At 45.0% G+C, this 24,496-nt stretch overlaps 1 protein-coding gene across 7 annotated transcripts; it reads right to left on the bottom strand.

The window, feature by feature from the left end:
• Nucleotides 1–1,046: 1,046 nt before the first annotated feature.
• Nucleotides 1,047–22,938, bottom strand: PHC1 (polyhomeotic homolog 1). Of its 7 annotated transcripts, none has more exons than XM_032854930.1 (15): nucleotides 22,822–22,938; nucleotides 19,692–19,849; nucleotides 18,057–18,167; nucleotides 16,982–17,062; nucleotides 16,285–16,434; nucleotides 15,529–15,684; nucleotides 9,327–9,822; nucleotides 7,067–7,857; nucleotides 6,128–6,275; nucleotides 5,675–5,886; nucleotides 4,980–5,094; nucleotides 4,185–4,311; nucleotides 3,818–3,968; nucleotides 3,119–3,350; nucleotides 1,047–2,292 (listed from the first exon to the last, which is right to left on the bottom strand). In XM_032854930.1, exons 2-15 carry the CDS (start codon nucleotides 19,803–19,805, stop codon nucleotides 2,138–2,140), a joined length of 3,039 nt encoding a protein of 1,012 aa, XP_032710821.1. In that variant the 5' UTR covers nucleotides 19,806–19,849; nucleotides 22,822–22,938; the 3' UTR covers nucleotides 1,047–2,137. The 7 variants fall into 7 exon arrangements, with proteins under 7 accessions (XP_032710821.1, XP_032710819.1, XP_032710817.1 ...); XM_032854928.1 differs by lacking the exon at nucleotides 22,822–22,938 and adding an exon at nucleotides 21,524–21,742 and having other exon boundaries at nucleotides 15,529–15,660; XM_032854926.1 differs by lacking the exon at nucleotides 22,822–22,938 and adding an exon at nucleotides 21,524–21,741.
• Nucleotides 22,939–24,496: the final 1,558 nt, after the last annotated feature.

Below are 24,496 nucleotides of genomic sequence, written 5' to 3'. Positions count from 1 at the left end.
CTTGGTATCAGAAGGTACAAGATAGTTACAATGAGCAAAAAAGTGTGGCAGGCTCCCTGAGTCCTGAGTCTTTTTTAAACCTATTTTCACAAGTTTTTGAGACACTGGATTTCTTTAATTAAAAAAAGGGGGGGCAAAGAAACATTATTTATACAAGGTTTGATTGCTTTCATGCTGTTACTCTGTACCCTACAGTAGTCTCCATGAGAACCTGGATGTAATTTGCTGCTTGGAACTACTCTATGGTGATTACTTGGTTACATTCCAAGTATTTGTTTGGTCTGAGCCTGGGGATGTTGCAGGCTTGCTTCTCCCACCTCTGGGATTGGGATGGGGAAAATGTTAATTTCCCACTTAGAGGATTATAAAATACCATCACATCAGTTGTTGGCAGTAGAGTGACCTTATAGCTGGAACTGGGCCCTGGATTGTGGCCTTGTGATGGTCATGGACCTTATATGGCCAAAATGCCTTATCCAGAAGTCTAGTCCGTTGGAAAGGGAAAGTGAATGGGACCTCTTGTGCTATAGAGGTTTCAGAAAAGGTGGGATCTCCTTGATGGCTTTCTTCTCCCACTCACAGTAAAAGCTTTAGGCAGAGCTTTTCTTCTAAGCTGTTTCCCTCTACTAGTATTTCTATATATGTTGCACTTTCTTCACAGGCATGTCGACTTCCCCCTTCCCTCCCTACCAAATCTTCTGGAAAGGAATGAAAGCAGAGGTGGGATATCTAGTGCTTTGCCATCCTGTGCTCTGGGTGTGGAATGCTGCTGCACCTGTCCCTTCTGGCTCAGGGAAGTATCTTCTTGCCCACAGCAGTTTCTGTGGGGAGAGGTTTTGAATCCTCTGATGCTTCCACTTTTTTGTTTAGGCCATGTGCCCAGAAAGAAGCCTGGCCCAATCTTTGCATAATAGTGAACCTGGGCCATTGAAGAGTAACATGGCTCCACTGGACACAAGAGGGCGCCAAAAGGCAGGGGCTTTTAATAGCTTTTAGGGAAGAAAAAAATTATTTCATCTTTGGACTTTTAAATACTATTGGAATGATTTTTTTTTTCTTCTTTCTAAACAGGGAAAATAATGTTATAAAAGCATCTTTTTTGTTAACTTGTTTGCATCCCTCCCCCACACTGGTGTTTTAAAAATGCAAAAAGAAAAAAGAAAAAAACTACATTTTTTGTATAAAAACACTTAAAAGATTAAAAAAACAAACAAACAAGTTGCCCTAGTCTTTTGTATGAAAGAAGAGGGTAGAGACACTGGAATGGAGTAAGAGACAATAGACCAATTTTTATCCTTTTACAGAGAAGGAAAAAAATATTTAATATTTTTGTTGTATAAGGAATAGCGCCTAAGGTAGGTACTTATACTCCTGACCTCAGCCCCACACACTCCCGTTTTAATAAAGCTATAGGACAGAGCAGAGTTGGAATTGAAAAGAAAGGCAGGGCAGGAGAGACAACAGAGAAACTGAAGGGAACAGGGGGATGCAAAAAGAATGACAACCATGTGTGTGCCACACACCTTTTAGCCCCTGCAGCAAATCAGAATGACGCCCACCAAGTCTCTGCACCAGCGAGCGAGCCTGCCACAGATGCAGGAGAAAACGTTCAATACTAAGGGAGCGACGACAAAGAAATCTCTGGGCCCCAGCCACAGTTGGGCAATCCAGAGGGAAGAGAGGGAGTACCAGATGTCGCTACTTGTGTCACACAAGCTAGAGAAACCCTATCTCTCCCACTGTTGAGGCACACCTATGTCCCACCCACTGCCTTACCATACGGTACTGTCTACTCCTCTTGGAGAGCTGAGACCCTGGCTAGATCCTCCACTCCAGGATAAGGCTGAGCAGTCCTAGTTCTCTAGACTGCTTTTATAAAGATTGGATTAGGGTAGGTAAGAAAAGTGAGAACTGTAATGATTTTAAAAAATAAGGTAGAACCAGAGAAAATGTCACAGCTGCCGCCATGTAGCACCAGCAACCAATTCTTGCACTTCTCTTCCCTCAGTAATCCCCTCTGCAGAAGATTCGGGTAATTGGAACAGCTCTTTCTTCCCTGTAAAGTCTGCTGGTACCAGGTTATAACCTGGACAGTGGAGAGTATCTGCCTTAGGCTCGTTTGTGCAAGAGGGCCACCTTAGGTCTCCTTGAGGACGTTTATCTTGGCGCAGATCTTGAGGGCAGGGCCCAACTTGATGTTCATGGCACTCATAAGATGCTCTTCTTTAAGTAATAAAAGGGCCTGTCCATCAATCTCCTGGGAACGAAACTCCTCTGCAATCTCTTGGCAGCCTGGAAGGAAACGGTGGGAATACATGTGAAAAGCTATGTGATGGTACGTACAGAGGACAGGAGGGGGAAATTGAAGGTGAAAAACGGGGGAATCCGGTAGTGGTTAATCCCAATGTACTCATCCTAAATTCAGGAATATAAAAGTCTGGGGTGGCAAGCTTTGGAAGTAAAATGAAATCCGAGAAACTGGCTATTTTTAAAAGCCAAGAGGAAAGAATAACAAAGTTGTTCAATCACAGAAATAACTTCATTCAACTAGCTTGAGGGAGAAAAGGGAAGGAGCAAGATCATATGTTCTCTTTTACACTAGCAAAACAAAGTTCAGAGCCTTTATGACATCTTTGTTTAAGAGCCCAGGGTTCAGACAAATGGCAAAAAGGGTAAGTTGATTTTCTTTTCTAGAGAAAACCATCCTTTGTCAAGAGTTTATAAACAGTCCTGCCTTGAAGAGTGTGGGATAACAGTGGCCCGTACTTTCCTAATCCCATTAGTGGAAACAGTCTTTTATCCATGACAGGTGTCACAAAAATCACATATAAAAAATATGCTTTATCTAAAAATTACTAGTAAGAAAGAGAAAAGTGAAAATCAAACAATGCAAGATTGCTGACATAATAGAGGACAATCAGCCCAAAAGGAAATTAAACCAGAGTGTGTGCAAGTTACTTTGTGTAAATATGAAGAATAGAACCTCTGCCATACCATACTTAAGTGCCTACTGCTTCAAAGTCCATTCTGTTCCCTGTCACAAAGGCCCATGTGGGATAATCTAAAGAAAAGTAAACCTGTATGTGATCTGGGTTCTCCTGGATAAGGCCCTCAATACCTTGTAGAGAAGCGATAAACTCATACACCTCTTCTACACTCCAGCGGCTGGGATTGCTAGACAGGAACACAGGGTTGATGCCATGTAATTCTGGCGTCGGTGGTGCCGTATTGGGGTTCCCCAGGTCACGTTCTCCATGCCCAGTTCGCACAGATAAAGGCCCAGGAGATGTTGGAGAGAGTGCTTCATCGTAACTGGAATTATCTGAACCCCGGCTAGAGTCCTCTTGACCCTACGGAGAACAACACAAAGCCATGAGGTCATGAACAGTGTCAGGACGTTTCTTTTCTTCGCCCCTTCCCAGCCAACGGGGTTTGGGTTAATACTAGGCACAGAGCAAAAACTAGTATTAGAGTGAAGAAACTGTACTTTGTTGGCAAATGCCCGGAGTCACTAGTCCACCCTCAAGTAACTTCCAAGTATAAACTATCACTTTCTTGATTCACCCTTTCTTCCAACAATCGATCTAGATTTTGTCAAATATAATGTGATATAATGATTAGTGCGTACATGAACCAGTAATCACTTGAGAAGAGACAAGGAGTCACGATCTCTTGGAATCTGCACAAATGCTATCAATACAGAACTCAAGAGTTCTGGTCTCATACTCTTTTATCAGGGCAAAGGAACTGCCTGGCAGGAAAAGAGGAAGGAAGAAGGACCATTTTAAAGGTAGCTGGCCGTGCAACGGACGCTCACCCGGTGGCGCTTGCCCTGGATCTTGGCACGAGCGATGTCTGAGGAGCTGCGGCGGGGTCCCCGCCGACGAACGCGAGCATAGTTGGCTTCTTGGAACTCTTTCATTTTTTTCCTCTTCAGCCGGAACTGGTGACTACAGCTCACATTATACCTACAGGTCGGGGCATATACGCAGTGTTGGCAGTGCTAGAGGAGACCGCCGGGCTACCCATGGCTACGTGGGAGTTGGTATTTTAAGACCGACTTGGGGAAGAACACAAAAGTGAAGACAGGAAGCGTCAGCTATGAGGTGATCCTAGGGAAGGAGCCCGCTATTCGATGGAGGAACTGGTGCTGAAGGTAAGGAAGGGGCAGGTGCCCACAGTACCTCTTAGCGCAGGTCATTGAGCAGAACCTCTTGGAGCCTCGAAACTGCTCAGCAGGAGCATACTTCCCGCAGTACTCACACTTCAGGAGGTTTGCCTTCTTATCTAGCTCTGGAAAATAACGCATCCCTTGGGAGCCTATTGCTGATCCCGCCGCTGCTCAGGCCATCGTTAGGCCCACAGCTGGCTAATTACTCTCAGGGTTTGCCCCTCAAGACCTACACAACCTAATTCGGAATCCCTAAAACAAAGTTCAAAATCCAAAACCATAAAGACACGTCCTTGAGGAACATCATGGCCTTCCTGACTTAAACCAGCCCAGTTTCCATCTTCAGCGAATAACTTGATCCCAATTTATACTCTCAGGTTGCCAACAAAACCGTATTTTAGAATAGGAGAGAGGAACTAATTACTAACTAGAAAGATGTTGGATCCCTCTCCCAACACAAGTTTACAAAAGCAGTGGGAGTAATATAAACAAGAGTCCTTAATATAGATGATAAAACCTAGAATGAGAAATGGAAATTTAGAAATATCCTATTTTACATCACCTTTTGAAAAATACATACTTAGAGTAAATAATTCAAGAGGTTAGCTTGATAAAATTACCCTAATTCTATAGGGAACTCCTTTTGTGTGATTCTATACATTTTGATATTTAATATCAAAATGTTCCTGCATGTGGCTGGACTTCATACAACTCCCACTTTAAATAATTACTATTTCACAGTGAGTGCTCAAACACATCTATCTCCCTGAGCCTCCTTCCCCATATGGGTCTCTAAATAAATACTTACCAGCAGATGGGCTGTCCCCTCCCAAGGGGCCCCCTGACTGATTCTCATTCAGCCCTGTAGGCAGGCCAGTCTGTAGTGGCTTCTCAGACTCTTTCAGTAACTGAGAACAACCCACCTGTGCCAGAAAAAGTTTACAGTTAAGTTAGCCTAGTTCCTTTCTGCTTCTCTATAACTTTCCCCAGTATTTCTCACTGCCATGTCTTTGCCTGGTTCTCAGAGTTAATGGCCATGTCTGGTTTAGAGAAACATTTCTCAACATGGCAATCAAGAGGCCCTACCTGGCTCTTTTCAGATAAGCTACTGGAAAACATGTTCTTAACTTGGCACCCTAGCTTGTCCTTTTCCTTCCAAAGTTGCAGACACCTGCATTCTAGGCCTAGTTCTGCAACTCCTGGTATCTAGAAAAGTCCCTTAACTTCTCTACCACAAATTTCTTCATTATGAGACAGCCTAGTTTGTGTAACTAAACATTACAGCTTCTCTTCTCCTCTTCCCAACATTTGCATTTGTTGGTCTACACATACTGTTTCCTTTCCTCCTTCCCTTCCTCCTCCACAATTAACTATACAAACAATAGAATTAAACCATTCTCCAATAATTAAATAGTTCTGAGATTTGATTTTAGTGAACTTTGGAAAGATAATAATCAGATCAAGTCCCCACTTGAAAGTCCCACCTTATGGCCCTGCCCTCACCGGGAAAGGCTCTGCTCCTTCCTGGATAACGAAGCCTTCAATGATGTGGGTGAGAATCTGGGGCTTCACGATGGCCTGTGGGGGTTTTGAGTCACCCATTTGTCTGGACACCATGGCTAGTGTAGCGGGGGGTGCAGCTGGGGCAGGAGCCAAGGCTACTAGTTCACTGCTTGGAGTACTAGCATTCACACCAGTCACCGGTTCAGCTTTCTCTGGAACAGATTAAGGAAGAGATAAGAGGATGACGTAACTGATCCATTAGCTAAGCCAGTCTGATCTTCCACAATAATACATGTTCACCTTTGATCATTCACCCTGGAGTCCCTGTTTTTGGATCTACCCATTGGTCTACCAAGTTCAGGGTCCTCTTCTACAGAACCAGATTTAGCTGTGAGCTCACTCAGAACAGTTCTCTAATCTCTGCACTCAAATCACACTGCAGAAGTCAGTTACCTCCAAGACTGCTCTTCTCCTCCATGGCCTTTGGGCTTTCGGCTACTGGAGATGCCTTGGCAGGAAGCACTGAACCCAATGTGGAGACATCATCTCTCTCCTCCTCAGACTCTGCCTTGCGTTTGACAGCCAATGTCTGGGGTTTGCTCTATACAGTGAAAAACAGGAAAGAAACCAAGATGTATGAATGAAGGACATAAGGAACCTCAATGACCACCATACTATCAGTGAAAATGTTCTTGGTTCCAGATTACCCAATCTGCATACTTCCCATGGTACACTAGAATTCCCGGTCATTCCCAAGAAGTGTATCTTCTACATCAGGACAAAAGAAAATGTCACATTTAGTCCTGACATACACCTCAGGATTCTAGTTCATTATGGCTCCACCGAGAACCACCGTTTTTCTAAAGACCAACTTAAGTGAGTAAGGCTATCTTAACCTAATTTAGTACAGATCCAAAAACCCAGAATGATTTCAGGAGCAAATCAAGCAGTGTGAAGTACAGATTATTATACACGGTAATGTCTTTCCTACAAAAGGAACAAATAAATACCAGTATCTTAACCTTCCATCAATGCCTCTCTTACAAAAGGACAAACCAATATCTTTTAAGTGTTACAGTTTGTAACAAATAGTTGTTACAGACGAAACAATATGATCCACAGAGCAGTTGGTGCAATACCATATTCACCTGCCATGCTCACTCACCCACACATATTATCTATTTGTTATGGACTAAATGTTTGCGGTTCCCCTCCCCCACCCAATTCCTAAGTCCTAACCCCAGTATGGCTGTATTTGGAGATGGGGCTTCTAAGGAAGTAATGAAGGTAAAATGATAAGTATCAGTATCTCAACCTTCCGAACTCGTTACTCCCCTCCTAAGTTAAGCTCTATGTCCACTGAGCCCCAGGTCCACTCAAGACCTCACTCACCGGCAGGTGCACAGACTGCATGTAGAAGGCAGCAGGTACCTGGGCCACAACAGGTGAGGAGGTCGTAGCCCCACCCTTTACCACATGCGCTGTCCCCTGCACAGGAGCGAGGCTCATCCCAGACGCCAGCGTGGGAGGGCACTCTTGCAGGGCCCCGGCAGCCTGGGATGAAGGTGGCGAGGAGGCCAAATGGGCCTGACTGGGCTGCACTGTACTGGGCATGCCCCGGGAAGTAGGGACAGCAGCGGCCAGCTGTGCCAACCCCAGAGCCTGTGCCTGGGCCGTCCCAGGCTGCCGGGTGCCCACCACTTGCACAGGGATATGGGGTGGTGGTTGCTGGGTAGCTGACATCTTAGCAGCGCCTAACTGAGGAGGCTTGATAGGGGCTACAGGTGGTTTGGACTGGATGGGGATGGGTGGCTTGGGGGTTGGGTCAGGCGGGAGGGACAAGGGTGAAGACTGAAGCATGGGTTGAACAACCAGGGTCTGGGCTTGCTGCTGGGACTGGGAAGGAGGGACCTGCTGAGTAGGTGGGACCTGCGGTGGCTGAGGGGCAGTGAGGGTGGCAGCTGGCGGCGGGGGCGGGGGCGGCGGCGGCGGCGGCTGCTGCTGCTGCTGCTGCTGGGCCAGCTGGAGGTGTGTGGCTGTGTGGAGGAGCTGGGACTGCCGGTGCTGGAACTGCTGCTGGTGATGGATGGCGATCTGCTGCTGGATCACCACCTGTTTCTGCTGGAGGTGGATCTGCTGCTGTTGCTGAATCAGGGAGTGGGGCTGGATCTGCGTGTAGGTGGCTACAGCGGGGCGCCCCGAGCGGAACAAAGAAGAGCGGAAAATTATCATCGATACAAATTGAAAGGGAAATCACCTTTCCAAGGTGCACTTGGCTCTGGGATCACACAGTGAAGGGAAATCGAACCTGGCGGACCCAAGAGATAACTTCATTCACACTCTTGCCTCTGAGTCAGACATAACTAGTCTCTCTCCATAGCGAAGCACCCCCAGGGAAGAAGTCCCTTTGCCCAATCATTTCACGGTGCTTGGTAATTTCTTGCAGCTATCTAACTTTTATTTTCTTTGCTACACTAAATCCTGATAGTTTGACCCAGCAGAGGAGAATGGCTGGCCCATCTCCTGTATGATTAGACTGAGTTCTTCGAGGGTTGAGTCCTTGCTCTATTCATTTTCGCATCCCTAGAACCCAGCCCCATGCCCGGCACATGATAAAGACTCAATGGTCACTGAGAGAATTAATGTCCACAAAGGTAAAGATTCCAACATCCGCCCACGAATGCCTGGGTTTTTCAGACTCATCAGTTTGGTCACCACCTACAAGAAGGCATAAGAGTCAGTGGCTGCAGGCCCAGCCTTTATGCAGTTTCCTCCACTGAAGGTGAAGCCAAGACACACCAGTCTCCCAGATCCCCCTGAGAGCACATGTTACATGAAAACACTTTGGAAACAGAGTGCTACGGTATATAAATACTAGGTGGTAGTAGTACAGCCGGTGATTAACTTAACTTTTTTGTAAGCAAATCATCCAAACAGAGCAACGACTGAAGTGCCGGAAACAAGGCAGGTAAAAACAAACATTACCAAGTGAGGTACGCGCATCTAACTATACCGAACCACATTCTAAAAGCAACTATAAACCATTTGAGGTTACTATTATTTATTCCTTTTTTTATCCTTATCCTTGATACAGATGATCACAAGTTAACTATACTAAACCGTTTGCTAGTCCCGAGTGCTCTAAGGCACTTAGACCATCTCCACTCTACCCTGGTCCAACTAATCATCATTAAACAGAGTAAGGAGAGAAGTCATCCCTTGCACTAAATCGTAAACTCCATGGGGACAAGGAATCTGTTGTTCAAACATGCATCCCCAAATAATACATTATATGTTAATAACTATAAAAAAAAAAAAAAGATGCATCCCTAACACCTCCTACAACACAGTAGGCAATACCCAGTAAGAACTGGATAAATGAATGGGTGGGATGGATAAACTGACACACTCAGGGCCTAAGAAGGGGACAAAGCAATTTATACAGATTGCTGCCTAGTGGAACAGAGATCTACTTCTGCTACCTGTCCTACTCTCTCCCTGTACTAATCTGATAAAGGCTGATGTGATTTTTTTTTTTTTCCTTCCACTACTCCAGGACCCAGAGAAGCAGGATAAATGGCAAAGAAAAGTACTCTGAGGATTTCAAACAAGTTCTGAGAGAATAATGACATTGTGAGAGGTGAGAGCTTACCTGAGCTAATAAGGGTCTGGCTGGGAGCAGGTGTAGCTGTCCGTGTCAGGTTCATGCCCACATTCTGCTGACCAGCCCCATCTGCTTCTGCCTTCTTGGCTGCTGCACTTTCTGCTTCTGTCTGGCTTCCCTGACTCACAGTCACTGTTTGGGCTGCAGGCAAGGGCTGCACCACTCCTGTGCCCTTCCTGGGACAGCTCCCACCCCCACCCATTCCTGAGGAAGGCAACGGACCCAAGCCCCCAGGTGCCTGGCCACCACCACCTGGCCCCATGGACCCTGGGATGCTATTCCCACTGCCTGTGCCAGCTTGACTGAGGTTGAGGGACTGGCCTGAGGCCCCAGAGGAAGCCTGAGCCACAGCGAGGGCCTGGCTAGAGGCCTGGGAGAGGCTAGAGACAGGGGAGGCTCCAGGAGGAATGGCCTTCTGAGTAGAGCCTTGCATTTGGGGTCCTTGGGCTGAGGCCTGTTGGTTCCTCACTGCCAAATTCTGCACCTGAAAGATAAGAAGAAAATGATATATTGAGAAGAGGGGAACAGGAAGCATGAAGGTCAAAGACTTCTGTGACCGATTCAGAAGCAGTGAAGACAGCTACAGATATTCCCAGCCCCCTTCAAAACTTGTCCCCTTACCTTTACAATTACATACATTGAAGTCCTTCCAGTCATACGCGGAGGTACTCTTGAATCCTATTTGATATTTAGTCTCCTTCATCCACTATCAAATCTATCAGCAAGTTCGCTCATTTATTCCTTCAAAATGTCTCAAATTTTCCTTTCTTCTGTTTATTCATTCAACATCGACCAAATACCCTACTATGTTTCCGGTAGTACACTGGATACTGGAAATGCAGGGACGAAAGACAATGTCCCTGCTCTTAATAATGAGTACTTTCTACCAGAAAAGACAGACACGAAAATCACCAATAAACCTGTCATACTATACAGAGATATGCACAAAGTGCCATGGGAGCACAGAGGAGGAAGACAGACTCAGCCCGGGGAGACTGGGGAAAACTTCCTGAAAGTCTTGTTTCATCTGAGACTCCATGGGTGAGAGGGAAAGCGAAGTTTGAAGACACAGGTAACAACATTTGGAAGACCATCGAGTGAAGAAAGAGCAGAGCATTTTTGGAAATTATAAATATTTCATTATGTTTGGGGTGAGTTAGAGGGAGTGGCAAAAAATGAAGCTAGGAAGACAGGCTAAGGCCGGGGAGGTAGAACCGTGCCAGATCAGGAAGGGCTCAGTGTGTTCAAATGAGGAAGAGAAAGTCTGTCTTCCCCATTGTTGTATTTCCAGCATCTAGCACAGTGCCTGATAGAGTAAGTACTCCGAAATATGAAGAAAAGACTGATGAGCACTTCAAATGACAGGAAGCCACTGAAGACTATTAATCAGAATAAAGATCATCAACACTACAGCTGAAACCATTCTTTTAAACACTGCTGACAGAAGTGTAAATCAGCAAAACTGCTTTGAAAACAGTTTGGCATCCTATCCTAAAGCTGAACATTCACACACCCTCTGATCCAGGAATTCTACAGGAGCAACTCTTGCTCCTATAGCAACAGGAGGCATGTGTAGGGAAGTCCACAGCAGCACTATTCAGTTAATGGAAGTCTGGAAGCAACCCAAATGGCCATTATCAGAAGAGAAGATGAATGAACCACAGTATATTCACATGGTTCAATACTACAGAGAAATCAAAATTAATAAAATACAATGACATGCAACAATACAGATGGATCTTGATAATAAGCTATTAAGAAAGTATTCCCCCCAAATTACATACAGCACAAAGACCTTCTACACTTAAATACAAATATTTATATATATATATAATATAATTATTATTATATATAATTATAATATATAATAATATATATTATAATTATATATTATTATATATTATAATTATAATTATATTATATATATATATATAATATGTGTGTGTGTGTGTGTGTATAAAATATATAGAACGTATGGTATCTGGAATTTACTTCTAAATAATCCACAGTGGAGGGAAATGGCCTGGAGAGAAAGGCTGTGTGTTGATAAATATTGCAGCTGGTTAGCAGGTGTGCAGAGATTCATGTATTTTTCTATTTTTGCATAAGTTTGAAATTTCCCATAATAAGAAGTACTTTTGGAAAAACCCATGTAAACACAATAAAACTATAGAAAAAGGGACACAGGGCAGGATGAACCTAGGAATCAGAATCATTGTTACCATAGGTAGGGGCAGGCAGTGGGTGGAGCTGGGGAATGCTTATTACATCATTAAAACATAGTAAGTAAATAAGATTGGGCCATGATTAGACCACTGCTGAGAGGTATCATGAACCAAGGATTATGACTTATCAAACTCGGCACACCAGAAATACCATTTAAAATAACGTTAGGAACAACATGTATTTTCTTATTGAAAAAACTTATTCTGAGGATAATATGAAAGACGCTTAGAGGTAGACAAGGCTGAAGTCAAGAGACCAATTAGAAAACTAGAAGAGTAATGCAGGTGAAAAATACAAGGAACCTGAGTTCAGGCGAGCAGTAAAGAGGTGAGAGCTTTTGAGAGAGCTTTACAGGACTTTACAGGAATTACCAGGATGGGGTGTTGGGGCACTTAAAGTGATACGACAATTATATAGTTTGTTTCCAATCAGCTTTCCATAATGACTACTCAAAACTTTCCTAGTCTCCCAATATACCTCAGAACCACTTGCTCTTCCCCCTCTCCCTCATCACCCCTGCAGAGATGATAAAAACACTATGTGAGCAGTTCCATCACCAAATCTATAATCCCCTTCATGAATCCCCACCACCACCTTTTCCCTGCTCTCCCCTCTATCAGCCCTCCTATCAAATCATTCTCCACACTCAAGGCCTCAGCTCTCCTCCTTCTCAAGGAGCTTGTGCTATCAATTCCTTCCTGTCTCTTCAACCTCCCCTCTAAGGCACCCTCCGATCACACGTGAACCCCACTTCCCCAACCCCAGCTTCATCCCCCTTTTCCTTTGATTGCTAAACTGGTAATAACTGTTTACATTCACTGCATCTATTCTCACAATCCAGCCATTCCTCAGGTGATACTAGTTTGGCTTCAAACCCCCCCCACCCCCAAACTCCACTGAAATGGTTCTCTGTCCATATTGGTAACTCTTTCTTGTCCTTTCTACTACAGTTGACAGAGGACTCCCTGCCACTTCTAACGTTCTGCTCCCTTGTCTTCATGACACTACACAATCCAGATTTTCCTGTTTCACTTTCTACTCCCTCTGCCACTTCATCAGCCTCTACTGACCTTGAGCTGTTCTATTTTCGAAGGAGCAGTCCTAACCTTCAGGGTTCCATTTCTCATACCAATCCGTACCTTTCCCTAAGCAATGCCAAACGCTCTCTTGACTTCCATTATCCTGTGTCTACTCTTGAATGTTTATTTCCATGCGGACCTCCTCTCTATACTCAAGCACCAGCTATCTAAAACTGCTGGCCTCATGACCCAGTGACTCGCAAGCACATCCAAGACAGCGGTGTACAAAAGTTAACCTCACCATAAGTCCACTTCTCCAACATTCTACCTCTCTAGTCACACTACGAAGTCACCTTCCTGCTGTCACATCTCGTCCCTGGCACCTCTCTCAACTGAATCAGCTTTCCTTTTTCAAAGATCTTCTAAGTTTTTTCTCAAATCTATTCATTTCTGTCCACATCCATTGTTACTGCCTAACCCAAACACCATCTTTCCTCTAAATTGTTGTCCCTAGATTCACACTCATTTATTCACACATGCTTCCATTTATTCTCTACAGAGGAGCTAACATAGTCTTTTTTTTTTTTTTTTTAAGATTTTACTTATTTATTTGACAGAGAAAGAGACAGTGAGAGAGGGAATGCAAGCAGGGGGAGTGGGAGAGAGGGAAGTAGGCTCCCGGCCGAGCAGAAAGCCCCATGCCGGGCTCCATCCCAAGGCCCTGGGATCATGACCTGAGCCGAAAGTAGATGCTCAACCCACTGAGCCACTATGCCCCCAACATAGTCTCTAAACAAACAAATGAATGAGCCTCAAACCCTACTATGTGATTTCCAAATTTAAAATCCTCCCATAATGTCCTATCACCCTTCACATAAAGCCCAAAATCCTAAACACTGTCCCCAGTGCCCTGCAAGAAGTCTCTCCTACCTCCCCAGCACCATCTCCATCCCGCTTTGCCAAACTCCAAACATGCAGGTCTTCTTTCAAGTCCTCAAATATATAAAGCTCCTTCCCTCCTCTTTGGATTCAAGGGGTATTTGGACATAAGGTTTCCATTGCCTTCACCACTCTCTTTCGATGCCTTCACCAGACACCCAATTTAAATGTCACCTCCTCGGGGCGGTCTTCTCAACTTTCACCCCAATCCCAAGGCTGAATAAGGTCTCTTTCTGTGTTTTCAGAGCACTCTATACTTTCTAATGAAGCAATTGTTAAGCCATTCAGGTGATTTTTGTTTAATGTCTGGTGCTTCAGTGATTTGTCATCTCTAACTCATTTAATCCTCAACACACTCCAAGGTAGGTATTTAACAACAGCTATTTTATACACGAAGAAACCGGCAAAAAGATGTTAGGCCGTCTGCCTAGGTCACACAGTTAAGTCATGGACTTGGAATCAGATTCTTATTTTCAAACACTACTCTGTCCCTTCATATATTGACACTCGAATATCTGATGAGTAAAGAGATGGATAAATCAAAGAACTGGATATGAAACCAGTCTCAACCTCATCCTCTGATCCCGATGCTGTTACCATAGTCTAAAACGAACGTCTGGGGCTCCTGGGTAGTTCAGTGAGTTAAAGCCTCTGCCTTCGGCTCAGGTCATGATCCCAGTGTCCTGGGATCGAGCCCCACATCAGGCTCTCTGCTCAGCAGGGAGCCTGCTTCCTCCACTCTCTCTGCCTGCCTCTCTGCCTACTTGTGATCTCTGTCTGTCAAATAAATAAAATCTTTAAAAAAACAAAACAAAACAAAACAAAATGAACGTCTTACCCTAGTAACTAAATGAGCCCCAAGAATCTCTTACTAGGTTCCTTAACTCCTCTTTCTTCTCCAGACACATGTTCCCAGATGATTCTTTCCAAAGTATTGTCCTTATCCTATTAATCTGCTGTTCAATAGCCAGCCATGACCCCTGCTACCTACAAAGTTACTTGGTTTTCAGACTTCTCCCTGACAATGACCTTTTCTAACATCAGGTGTGCTGTCTCCACTTTACCCATTCATCCCCAATTCAGTCACATACAAGTCATGGCTTTACACACACTGTTCTCTCTCCAGTTTTCTTCTAACTCCAAATCAAGTCCTACCAATCTTTCGAGAATCTGCTCAAGTATCCCAAAAGTCACTGTGCAGGAATGCAGCCAACTCTTCTCTAAACTCGTGTGTCACTCTGAGTTAGGACCATTTACTTTGTACTCCTTTGGGCACTAAGGTCTTTGTACTTCTTTGTTCTCTAAGATCTTTGAAGACTTGACTTGTCTTTCTTTCCAAGCTTCCCAAGTTTCTAGTATATATCTGAGCACATCAGTAGAAAGAGCTCAACCTCACTATTTACTTGCTAACTGATAAACTAAGAGAATGAAAAAAGTTATTAAGAGATCTCAATTTGTATTCCATCATAAGAAGCCAAAACTTCAGGCTCGAAATCCATGTCCATGTTTGGGGGTAAGGCACAGAAAGCAATGGTGAGGAACACTTTCCTGGGCACAGAGACCACTGAGAGTCAGCAGCCACAGTGACTCATAAAGAGAAGGACACAAACATCCTTCCTGCGACAGCCCGGTGGGCTTCACATCTACCTAACTGCAGAATTCCCTCAGTCATCCCTTACTTTAAGAGAGCACTGCAAAGAAAGAGAATTAAGGCCTCCTGAATAAAACTGAGCCACGGAGGTCTAAAAGAATGTAAGGACATCTGCCCTGGATTGAGAATAAGGCTTCCCAGGTCCACAGGGCTGTTTTCAGTCAACTCCACCTCCCTTCCTAACTCAGATAACTCAAAAGTTACAAGGAATTCGAGTGCTATGGAAATGAAGAAAAAGGGAGAAAAAATAAGAACCCTGAGAAGTCGTCATGGGGTAGCAGGGTAGGCCCTGGTCTGTGGTGGTTCCCTTCATCCTCCCCAGTGCCCATCCGCAGGTCAAGTGGTTGCCACTGACCTGATCTGCATCTGTATGAACTCCCGGAGATGGAGCAGATGGCACCTCCTGCTGGACTGCAGCCACCGCCCCGTTAGGCATCAGGATGAGTTGGGAGGCTAGAGGCACATTCCGGCCCAGGGTCCGGTTTACCTGCAATAGGTTTCCCAGCTGTGGCTGGCAAGGAGAGGAGGAAGAGGAAGAGCAAAGTAAAGAGAACAAGAGAAGAAGAAAGACAGAAGAAATGGAAGGGAAGGACCACAAGACAAAATAAACAGAAGATACGAAACTGCTAAGCCCTGCCCCTTTCCACACCAACCCAGGAGACCCTTATTCTCCATATTCAATGAATCATCCAGAAGGAAACTTAGAATGTATATAAAACTATAGATTGATATCAAAGAGTCAAACATCAAAGAAGTTGAGACAATGAGGATTTTAGAGCAAGTATTTATGTGTAGTAAGTAGATAGGCTAAGAGATAACACTTGGAATTTGGGTACTCGAGCCACAGGTTTAAAGATTAGATTATATGTGACACTACTTCAGTCAAAAATACTAAGGCGAACACCTTCTCACTTAGGATCTCAATGCAATCTGCAGGCTACCTGTGAATACCAAGCATCACTTCTAGAGATAGGTAAGGCCTAGAAAGTCCATCAGCGTATCTTACCATATTTGGGCAACCATATTTAAATCAAACAGCTTTCACTCAAGTCTTTGCCAGGGGCAGAACAATTATGCCTCTGGAACAATGGCGGTTGTGTCTGTGGCTTACCCGTAGATACATCTGGGCCTGGGACTGGTTGAGAGGTGGGGAGGTGGTGTTCCCCAGTAGCACAGATTGGGTCAAAGTGGTAGCACTGGGAGAGCTCACACTCTGCGATCGGCTGATGAGCTGGGCGGCCGACGTGGTGGCCAGATTGATCTGTGTGGTACAGAAAGGAACCAGAACTAAGGATTTCGGAAAGGTAAAAAGAAATGCACATCACTGACAAATGCAGAGGGACACAGCCAAGAACAGAGTATCTCATTTTCTTCTTTTTTTAAGAACAGACGATCTCATTTTCAGAGTCAGGGGGAAATGAATAATACCTTCCTGACCATAACTGTCATCCTGACTACTGCAGGGTAGTACCAAAGTAAAGAAACTAGTCCCTAACCACTAACCTAACTACTAACATTACTAGCTGAGAGGGAAAAGGAACAAAACGGAACAGACTTCACGCCTCGTTGAAAGGTCCAGAGATGAGTCCCCTTCCTTTTTCATCCCCTCTTCTTCCCCAGGATTTTCTTTCTCCTTTTTTAGACCTCCTCCCTGAGACTCCGATATAGGCTCAGGTCAGTTGTTTCCCTTTTACTAACATTGTCTACGTAAGAGCAATCATCATCATTCACGGCTCAATACACAAGGTTGCTTCATGCAGAGACCCAGGGAAGGAAGCCTCTCAGTGGGGAGGCCCAGTACTACTCACTGAGGCCTGGGTGGTGGTAGTCTGCTGCTGGGCAGTGCTGGTGTTTGGGGAGCTAGCCTGCCGACTGGCAGCAATCGTGGCCTGTTAGAGGGGAAAGGAAACAAGAAAGAGCAGAGACAATGGAGGAAAAGACTGAATCTTGGAATCCCAGGCACAAAATGTAATAGTGCAGATAAAAAGCCAGAGGCTCCACTACGGACCAAGGAAAAGTATATTCACTATCTCCAGAACCCTCACATTACCACATATGCCAGCCTAATAACTCCCGCATAACCCTTCTGGGGCAATCAGGTACTCTGCCCCCCTCCTCCCACGTTCTTTTAGGTGGAAGAAGAACCTTTGATCAGATAATAATCATGAGTCACTCATATGTCTAACCCAGGGCTGTCTAAAACGAATACAATGTGAGCCACATAAGTAATTTTCTAGTATGCATTTTTAAAAAGTGAAAAGAGGTGCAACTGGGTGGCTCAGTCAGTTACGCGTCTGCCTTCTGCTCAGGTCATGATCCCAGGGTCCCCGGATCAAGTCCCGCCCTCGGGCTCCCTGCTCAGCATGGAGCCTGCTTCTCTCCCTCTCCCCTCCCCACCAGCTTGTGCTCGCTCTATCTTGCTCTCTTTTGCAATCTCAAATAAATAAAATTAAAAAAAAAAAAAGTAAAAAAGTGAAAAGAAACAGGAGAAATAAACTTTACTCAAGCCAATGTATCTCATTTCAACATACAACCAATAAAAACAAACTACTGAGATAGTTTATATTTTCTTATGCTATGTCTTTGAAATCCAAAATTGTACTATACAGCTCAATATGGACTGGCCACATTTTAAGTGCTCAACAGCTACACGCGACTAATGGCTGCCATATTGGACAGTGCAGTTCTGGAACACAGCCATTCTACCTCCTAATTCCTACTGCAACCCCAAAAACTAAGATCCCTTCATCCTCCTATAGGAGGACAGGAGGTAGAAAAGACTATGATTCTAGCCTGAGTGGCAGGAGGAGTGGAAGCACTGCCCCGACCCACCTGTAGTGCCCATCCCCTCCCTCTTGGGCCAGCTAGCTGCTGACCTCTCACCTGCTGGACCGCAGCCAGGCTATGCAGCTGGGCATTGCTGAGCTGCTGCTGGAGCATGAACTGGTGGAAATACTGAGCCGCGTTGGGCTGACGCTGCAGTGCCTGCAGAGCCTAAGAGGAAAAGAGAGGATCAACCCACTTCGAATGAATCACTCCTAATTCCTATTCTATGCAAATGACTGTGATAAGGTGAAAGGGACAATTGGGAAAAAGAAAAACAAAGGGAGATGGGGAATGTGGCTAAATCAACATCTGATTTGCCCATTTTTATATTAGAACTAGTAAGTTCACATAGTCTTCAAAAAGCGGAGAAAGAGGGGTGCCTGGGTGGCTCAGTGGGTTAAAGCCTCTGCCTTCAGCTCAGTTCATGATCCCAGGGTTCTGGGATGGAGCCCCACATCGGGTTCTCTGCTCAGCAGGGAGCCTGCTTCCTACTCTTTCTCTGCCTGCCTCTCTGCCTACTTGTGATCTCTGCCTGTGAAATAAATAAAGTCTTTAAAAATAAAAAAAGTGGAGAAACAATTCTGTTATTCTCTATTCTTGTATATAAAGAAAAGGAATATAAGCAATGTAACTCACATGAACTCTTAATTCCCAAAATGGAATGGAATTCCCAAAATGATATAGCAAGAAAAAGAACTGGGACTAGACAAGTTGAAAATAAACTGGACATCAAATAATATAAAGAGAAGAAGGGGCACCAGGCTGGCTCAGTTGGTAGAGTATGCAACTCTTAGTCTTGGGGTTGTGAGTTCTAGCCCCAGACTGGGCACAGAGCTTACTTAAAAAAAGTAAAAAGAGGGGCGCCTGGATGGCTCAGTCAGTTAAGCATTCAACTCTTGATCTCAGCTCAGGTCTATGATCTCAGGGTCATGAGTTCAAGCCCAAGATTGGGCTCCAACATGGAGCCTACTTAAAAATAAATGAATGAAAAAAATAAAGACCATATTCTAGGGACACAATTCTAGGGACACAAAAGACCATGTTCTAGGACACAAAGGTGACAGAGCCCCAAGTAGTTGAAAATGATGAAAAATAGAGTAAATAGTGGCTTGTGAAAGATTTTATCAAGTAATATTTTCAAATAACTGGCATTTCAAACACATAAATGTTTATAAAGATGACACTGGTAATGCAGTTTGAGTGTCACCTTTGGGTTATTTACTGTATTCTTATTCCGTAATAACTAGAACTATTCTTATTTTGTGCCTAGTTATTCTAGCAACCAAGATATTTTGAGTAAAATGCCCCATTCCCAAGATTTTTTAAAGCATAGGATTTACTATTTGTCTAAAAATAAAACTCCAAGGAGTTTCATACTTCCATTACCCAGGATGATTTACAAGAGAGACCAAAGGTTAAAAACCTGACAATCCACGAAGAGAAACGGTTAGACTCTAGCTACATGAACTGAATGGTATAAAAAAAACCATGATTTGAAGACTGAATATCATTCTCTACTTGCTTGAACTGTTGTAAACTCCTAAAATTCTCAGAGTTGGAAGGGACGTTAGTTATCACCTAATCCAACTCTCCCAGTTTGCTGGAAAGGAACAATGAGCGGCTATCTTCCAGCACCAATGCCCACCTGAAGCCAATATTCACAGATCACAGCCCCTCACACTTGAGCCTCACCTGCACCGCCTGCCGTTCATACAGTGACATCTGAGCTATCTGGGGCCGAGAGCTGCCCCCAGAGCTGGAGCTCCCATTGGTGGAGTTGGAGTTCTGCTCACTCTCAGTCTCCATGATAGTGGTCCAGGGTCCCAAAAGCCGTTGCTCTGACTCAAGACCTAGATGGAAGTAGCGAAGGATTAAAATTCACACCTGATCTCAAACTAATATTTCCTGTTATTTTTCATGTTATCTAATACTCTTCCTCTCTTCCCTCTGTTATCCATGATTCCTTGGGCTTCTCTAACTACCAAATCTGCAACACACACTTATACCCATATGCTTCCTGTACCATCTTTTGGAGCTATCCAGTGTCTCAAAAGAAACCCTTACAGATTCCCTCAGGACTGTCTATTAAATATCAAGGGGCTAGAATGTAAGACTATAATACTAAGGCTACCTTACTTTCCCATAGCATTTGTAACAGTTTAAAATAGTCCTGCTTAAAAGTTACTGTTTTCTCATTTTTATCTGCACCTGCAACATCAGTACCAACATCACCTTAACAATGGCCACCACTGACTGAGAAGCCACCAGGTGCCTCCTCTCACTGGCCTGGGCTCTTCATCTCCATTGCCTCTCATAGTGCTTTAAGGTAAATATGATTGTCCCCATCTTATAATTGTAGAAATGAGGTTTTCCGAGATTAAAGAAGTTATCCTAGTAGGTATCAAGTCTTTACATTAATACGTGCTGCTTCCTCAAACCAAGGGAAAAAAAAGAAAAAGCTGTGATTAAGGCAGTGTCATTTCGTTTGAGTGTTCACTGTCCTCATTTTATGGAGGAGGGGCTCAAGATACAGATATGTTAAATTCATCATGGAAAGTCATAAAACTAGAGGTAGAGGGACGCCTGACTGGCTCAGTGGGAAGAGCATGCAAGTCATGATCCTGGGATCATGAGTTCAAGCCCCACACTGGGTGTAGAGATTACTTAAATACAACTTTAAAACAAAACAAAACAAAAACTAGGAGGTAGGACAGCTAGTCTGCAACCAAAATAGCTGTCTGATTCCAGCTCAGCTACTAATAAAAACACCGTGGGCACATCACCTTCCCTGCCAGCCCCTCAGTTCCCCCATTTGCAGAAAAGCCTTCACAACTGAATGTAATATATCATTTTAACAAATGACTACCAGGCATTAAACATATTAAATACACAGCAATGAAAGGCTTCAAGAAAGTAAAACTAAACTTTTCGCTTCAGTAATCAGAGTTTACTCTCTGCGGTCTACACTAAAATTTGCCAAAAGACATGAAGACATTGCTAGGAACCAAGCAGAGACAGGAGAAAAGAAGCAAGAAGAAATATGCCTCCAAATAACACTAAATGACAATAAGGGGTTTTGTTCATTCTTCTTTTTTTTTCCTCTTTTGTTGGGCCTAGACACTACCTTCTCTACTCTGGAGGCACGGGGCCACTAGAAATATTAGGTCAGCAAAGCACTGTTTGGTTTAGATGTGTAAACATCAAACCAGAATTTCTGCTAAGGCCTGGCAACAGTTTTATCACAATGGATTTATCATAATGATTACATCCAAAATAAAGTAAATAAAATCAAACCGCTTGGCCCTGGAAACAGAGTTGGGGAGATTTCTCATTCAGTTCCCAATATCATCTGATCGCATCATTATCCCCCACGTACTCAACCCATCTCTTCAGTTTTATTTAGGTGTAGCAAACGTCACTGCAAACATGGAATATAACCCAAGGAGTACACAGGAGAAATCATATCAGCTTCAACTCTATAGTTATCTTCTCCCACAATATCAAAGCACTAAACAGATACAGACCCATGAATCCTCATTATCAGCATGTGAAGAAAAAAAGTGGGTAAGGATTAGAGGCAGCATGGCATAGTTGTATAGATCAATGGACTTAGTTTACTGTACTCAAAGACATGAGACCCCTTCTTTAGCTAGAGGAGACATTAACTCCTACATTCATAGGTGAAAATGCTAATACTGTAGGACCCCACATCTCCCCCAAAATGGAAGTCTTTTTTTTTTTTTTTCAGATTGTGAAATGAAAATAGAGATGGAAAGATACTGGCTTAAGTAATAAAATCAGGAAAAACTGACATCAAAACCAGGAGTCCTGGACCCGAGGCACACAGATCTATTCACTTGTGATCAACATTGGGACTGCACAATTAAATACAGAAAATGAAAACAACAAAAGGTTTGGGAGGCACAGTGCATTTAAATGTTCAGAATTACATCGGGAGAGAAAGTGTGAGAAGCTGATCCACAGAGGTGCCCACAATCGCTAAACTATTGTCACCCTGAAAGGTAGTATTTGAGTGTGTATGGGCTGGGTTGGGTTCATTGGGTCGGTTTGGGTGGATAAGGAGCACAGACCTCTGGAAGGCAGATAGAAAAAGATAGTTAAGTGGACCTGCGACTGGGTCCACTGAGCCAAGAGTTGGAGGAAATAAATTTCCCTAAACCTAAAACTCTGCCTTGTAGAAAGTATGGGACACAGAAGGCGGCAAGAGAAGGGAGTGGGGGGTTGTTGGGGAAGACTGTGCCAAAGAAATGGAAGTGATCTGGAGAATAGGGATAGTAAGCGCCCAGGGGTCCTTGTTGTATACAGAACCTTGATGAAAATGAGGTTCCAAAGAGGAATCAAAGACACCGAGGGGAAGGGGACAGATAGAGTGGAGCCAGGAGTGAACTGACCCAAGTGAGCAGGGAAATGTGCTTACTGATAGCCGGGAGACAAGCAGGAGAGAGACAGGAGTCAAGAATTGGAGACCGAGGGACCAAGCGGACCATAAAAAGCAGGGAGATTACCAGACAGCATGCTTGGATGGGAGGACCAAAGTCAGAGAAGGAAAAATGAATGAGAAAATGAGCAGTCAGAAGCAACTAGAGTGACGGACAGACGGCATTCAGCGCAGCGAAATGAATAGCAAGAAGACTTGGACAGACAGAGCCGAAGGACCGCAGAGCGAAGCGCAGAGGTAGGCAGGGAAAGAAACTGGGGGAGGTACCTGGGGCGTTACAGACGGAGGTGGCTGAAGAAACATCCCCGCGCAGCCAAGCCCCCAGAGGTCCTGCCCCTCCCCAACCCGCGGCCGCCCGGGTACCTTCGCGCCTGGCTCTGCACCCGAGTGCTCCCGGGGGGCGTCCACCTCATGTGCCGGGGTCCCCAGTCGCCGGGTTGGGCGGGGGGCTCGCTCGGCCTCCGCGGCGGGCTCCCCTCTCCTCCTCCCCTTCCTGGAGGGGCGGGGGCGCCGAGGGCGGGGTGGGAGGTGCCCGGCGCGGCCGCGGCTCCCCGCCCCTCCCGCCGCTCCGGGTGCGGGCCCGGCCGCGGCTCTGCCAGGCCTCCGGGGCTCGCTCCGGGCCTGTCACTTCCTGCCGGGCCGAGAGGGTGGGGGCTGCGGGCCGGGGGCTGCGGGCCGGGCTGGAGGAGGGGGCTGGCGGGGAGGTGCTTCCGGGGCAGCTGGACCCCTCCCCCGTCCCTCCCCTCCCCTCGGCGCCCTCCTCCCCGTCCTCCCTCCCGCGCGTCCCTCGTTTCCTGCCGGCGCCCGTTGCCATGACGACGCCGCTCCCGGGCCTCTGCGCTCCAGGCCCCGGGGTTGGTTTTTTGTTGTTTTTTTTCCCCCCCTCTCTCGCTCTCTTTCTCCTCTTTTTTTCCCTTCTTTCTCTCCGAGTTCTGCTCGCCGGTTGGAGGGACGAAACTGAGAAAGTGCTGGCCTCTAGTGGGGACCTCGCTCTCACCGAGGAGATGGGAGAAGGGAGGGAAGTGACGTGAAAAGGGGGGGAAAAAGGAGGTATTTTCTGGAGCTTCTGGGAATAAGGGACAGAAAGAAAGGATCAAAGGGACGATCAAGCAGAGAGCGAGAAAGCGAAGCCACAACCCTAAGAGAAACGACAGACTGGGAAAGGGAATTAAGCCGAGGAAAGGAGAGAACGGGGGGGGGGGGGGTGTGGAGACTGAGGAATTGGAGAGAGAATGCTGATTGTTTAATCCCTCACCTCAACTCCGAGAAGGCGGGAAAGAAGGCTGCTCAGAAACTGAACCCATTAGGAGTTGAGGTTCATTTAAAAGCAGCCACTCAATAAGACTTGCTTTGAATAACACATTTAAGTCGGTAGTTTCAGGGATTTTATGTACGTGTGTGTTCTTAGATTTAAATGTGTATGTAAAAGAGAACGACAAAAATAAGGGAAGAGGTATAAAGAGAACAGAACAATGGAGCTGTATTTGGGGATGCTAAACACTGGATGAGGCAGTAGCCTTTGTCATTTTATTTACCATAGCAGTTTGTCAGTTTTTAATTCTCCTAGTCTTGAGAATATTCAGGAAATATTCGCAGAGCACCTAGGATGTGTCGCCTCCTGTTTTGGAAGCTTGGATTACTTCGCTGCACAGAACAAAGATAACTGCCCTCCTTTACCTTTACAGAAGGCTGGGGGACTCCTCGTGGACTAGTAACTGAGGCTGGTGCTTTTCTGGTGTCCTCTTAATCCAGTTAACTACTTTTTACGTCATATTTTTTCTAAACTCTGTTTTCGTCAGTTATTTTCTCTTAATTCTCTCCTTTAAAAGCCAATGCATGCTTTGTTTTTAGAGGAAAAAAACGGGAGTTTTCTCTTTGTTTATAAATTAGATCCGTGTAGATTTGCACCCAGAGAGGTGTGTTTGGACTCCTGGCTCTTAGTTTGTGGTAGCCAGATTTATGTCAAGAAATCCCTGCCAGGCTTCTAAGAACCAGCCAGACGAGTATGTGAGGGAAGAAACCGGAGGGCAGCCAAAGG

The sequence above is a fragment of the Lontra canadensis genome, unplaced genomic scaffold (genome assembly GCF_010015895.1).
Source record: "Lontra canadensis isolate GAN:19392208 unplaced genomic scaffold, GSC_riverotter_1.0 scaffold9, whole genome shotgun sequence".
NCBI classification, from domain to species: Eukaryota; Metazoa; Chordata; class Mammalia; order Carnivora; family Mustelidae; genus Lontra; species Lontra canadensis.
The sequence above is the reverse complement of the archived record's forward strand: the minus strand, read 5'-3'. Positions and strand labels throughout refer to the sequence as shown.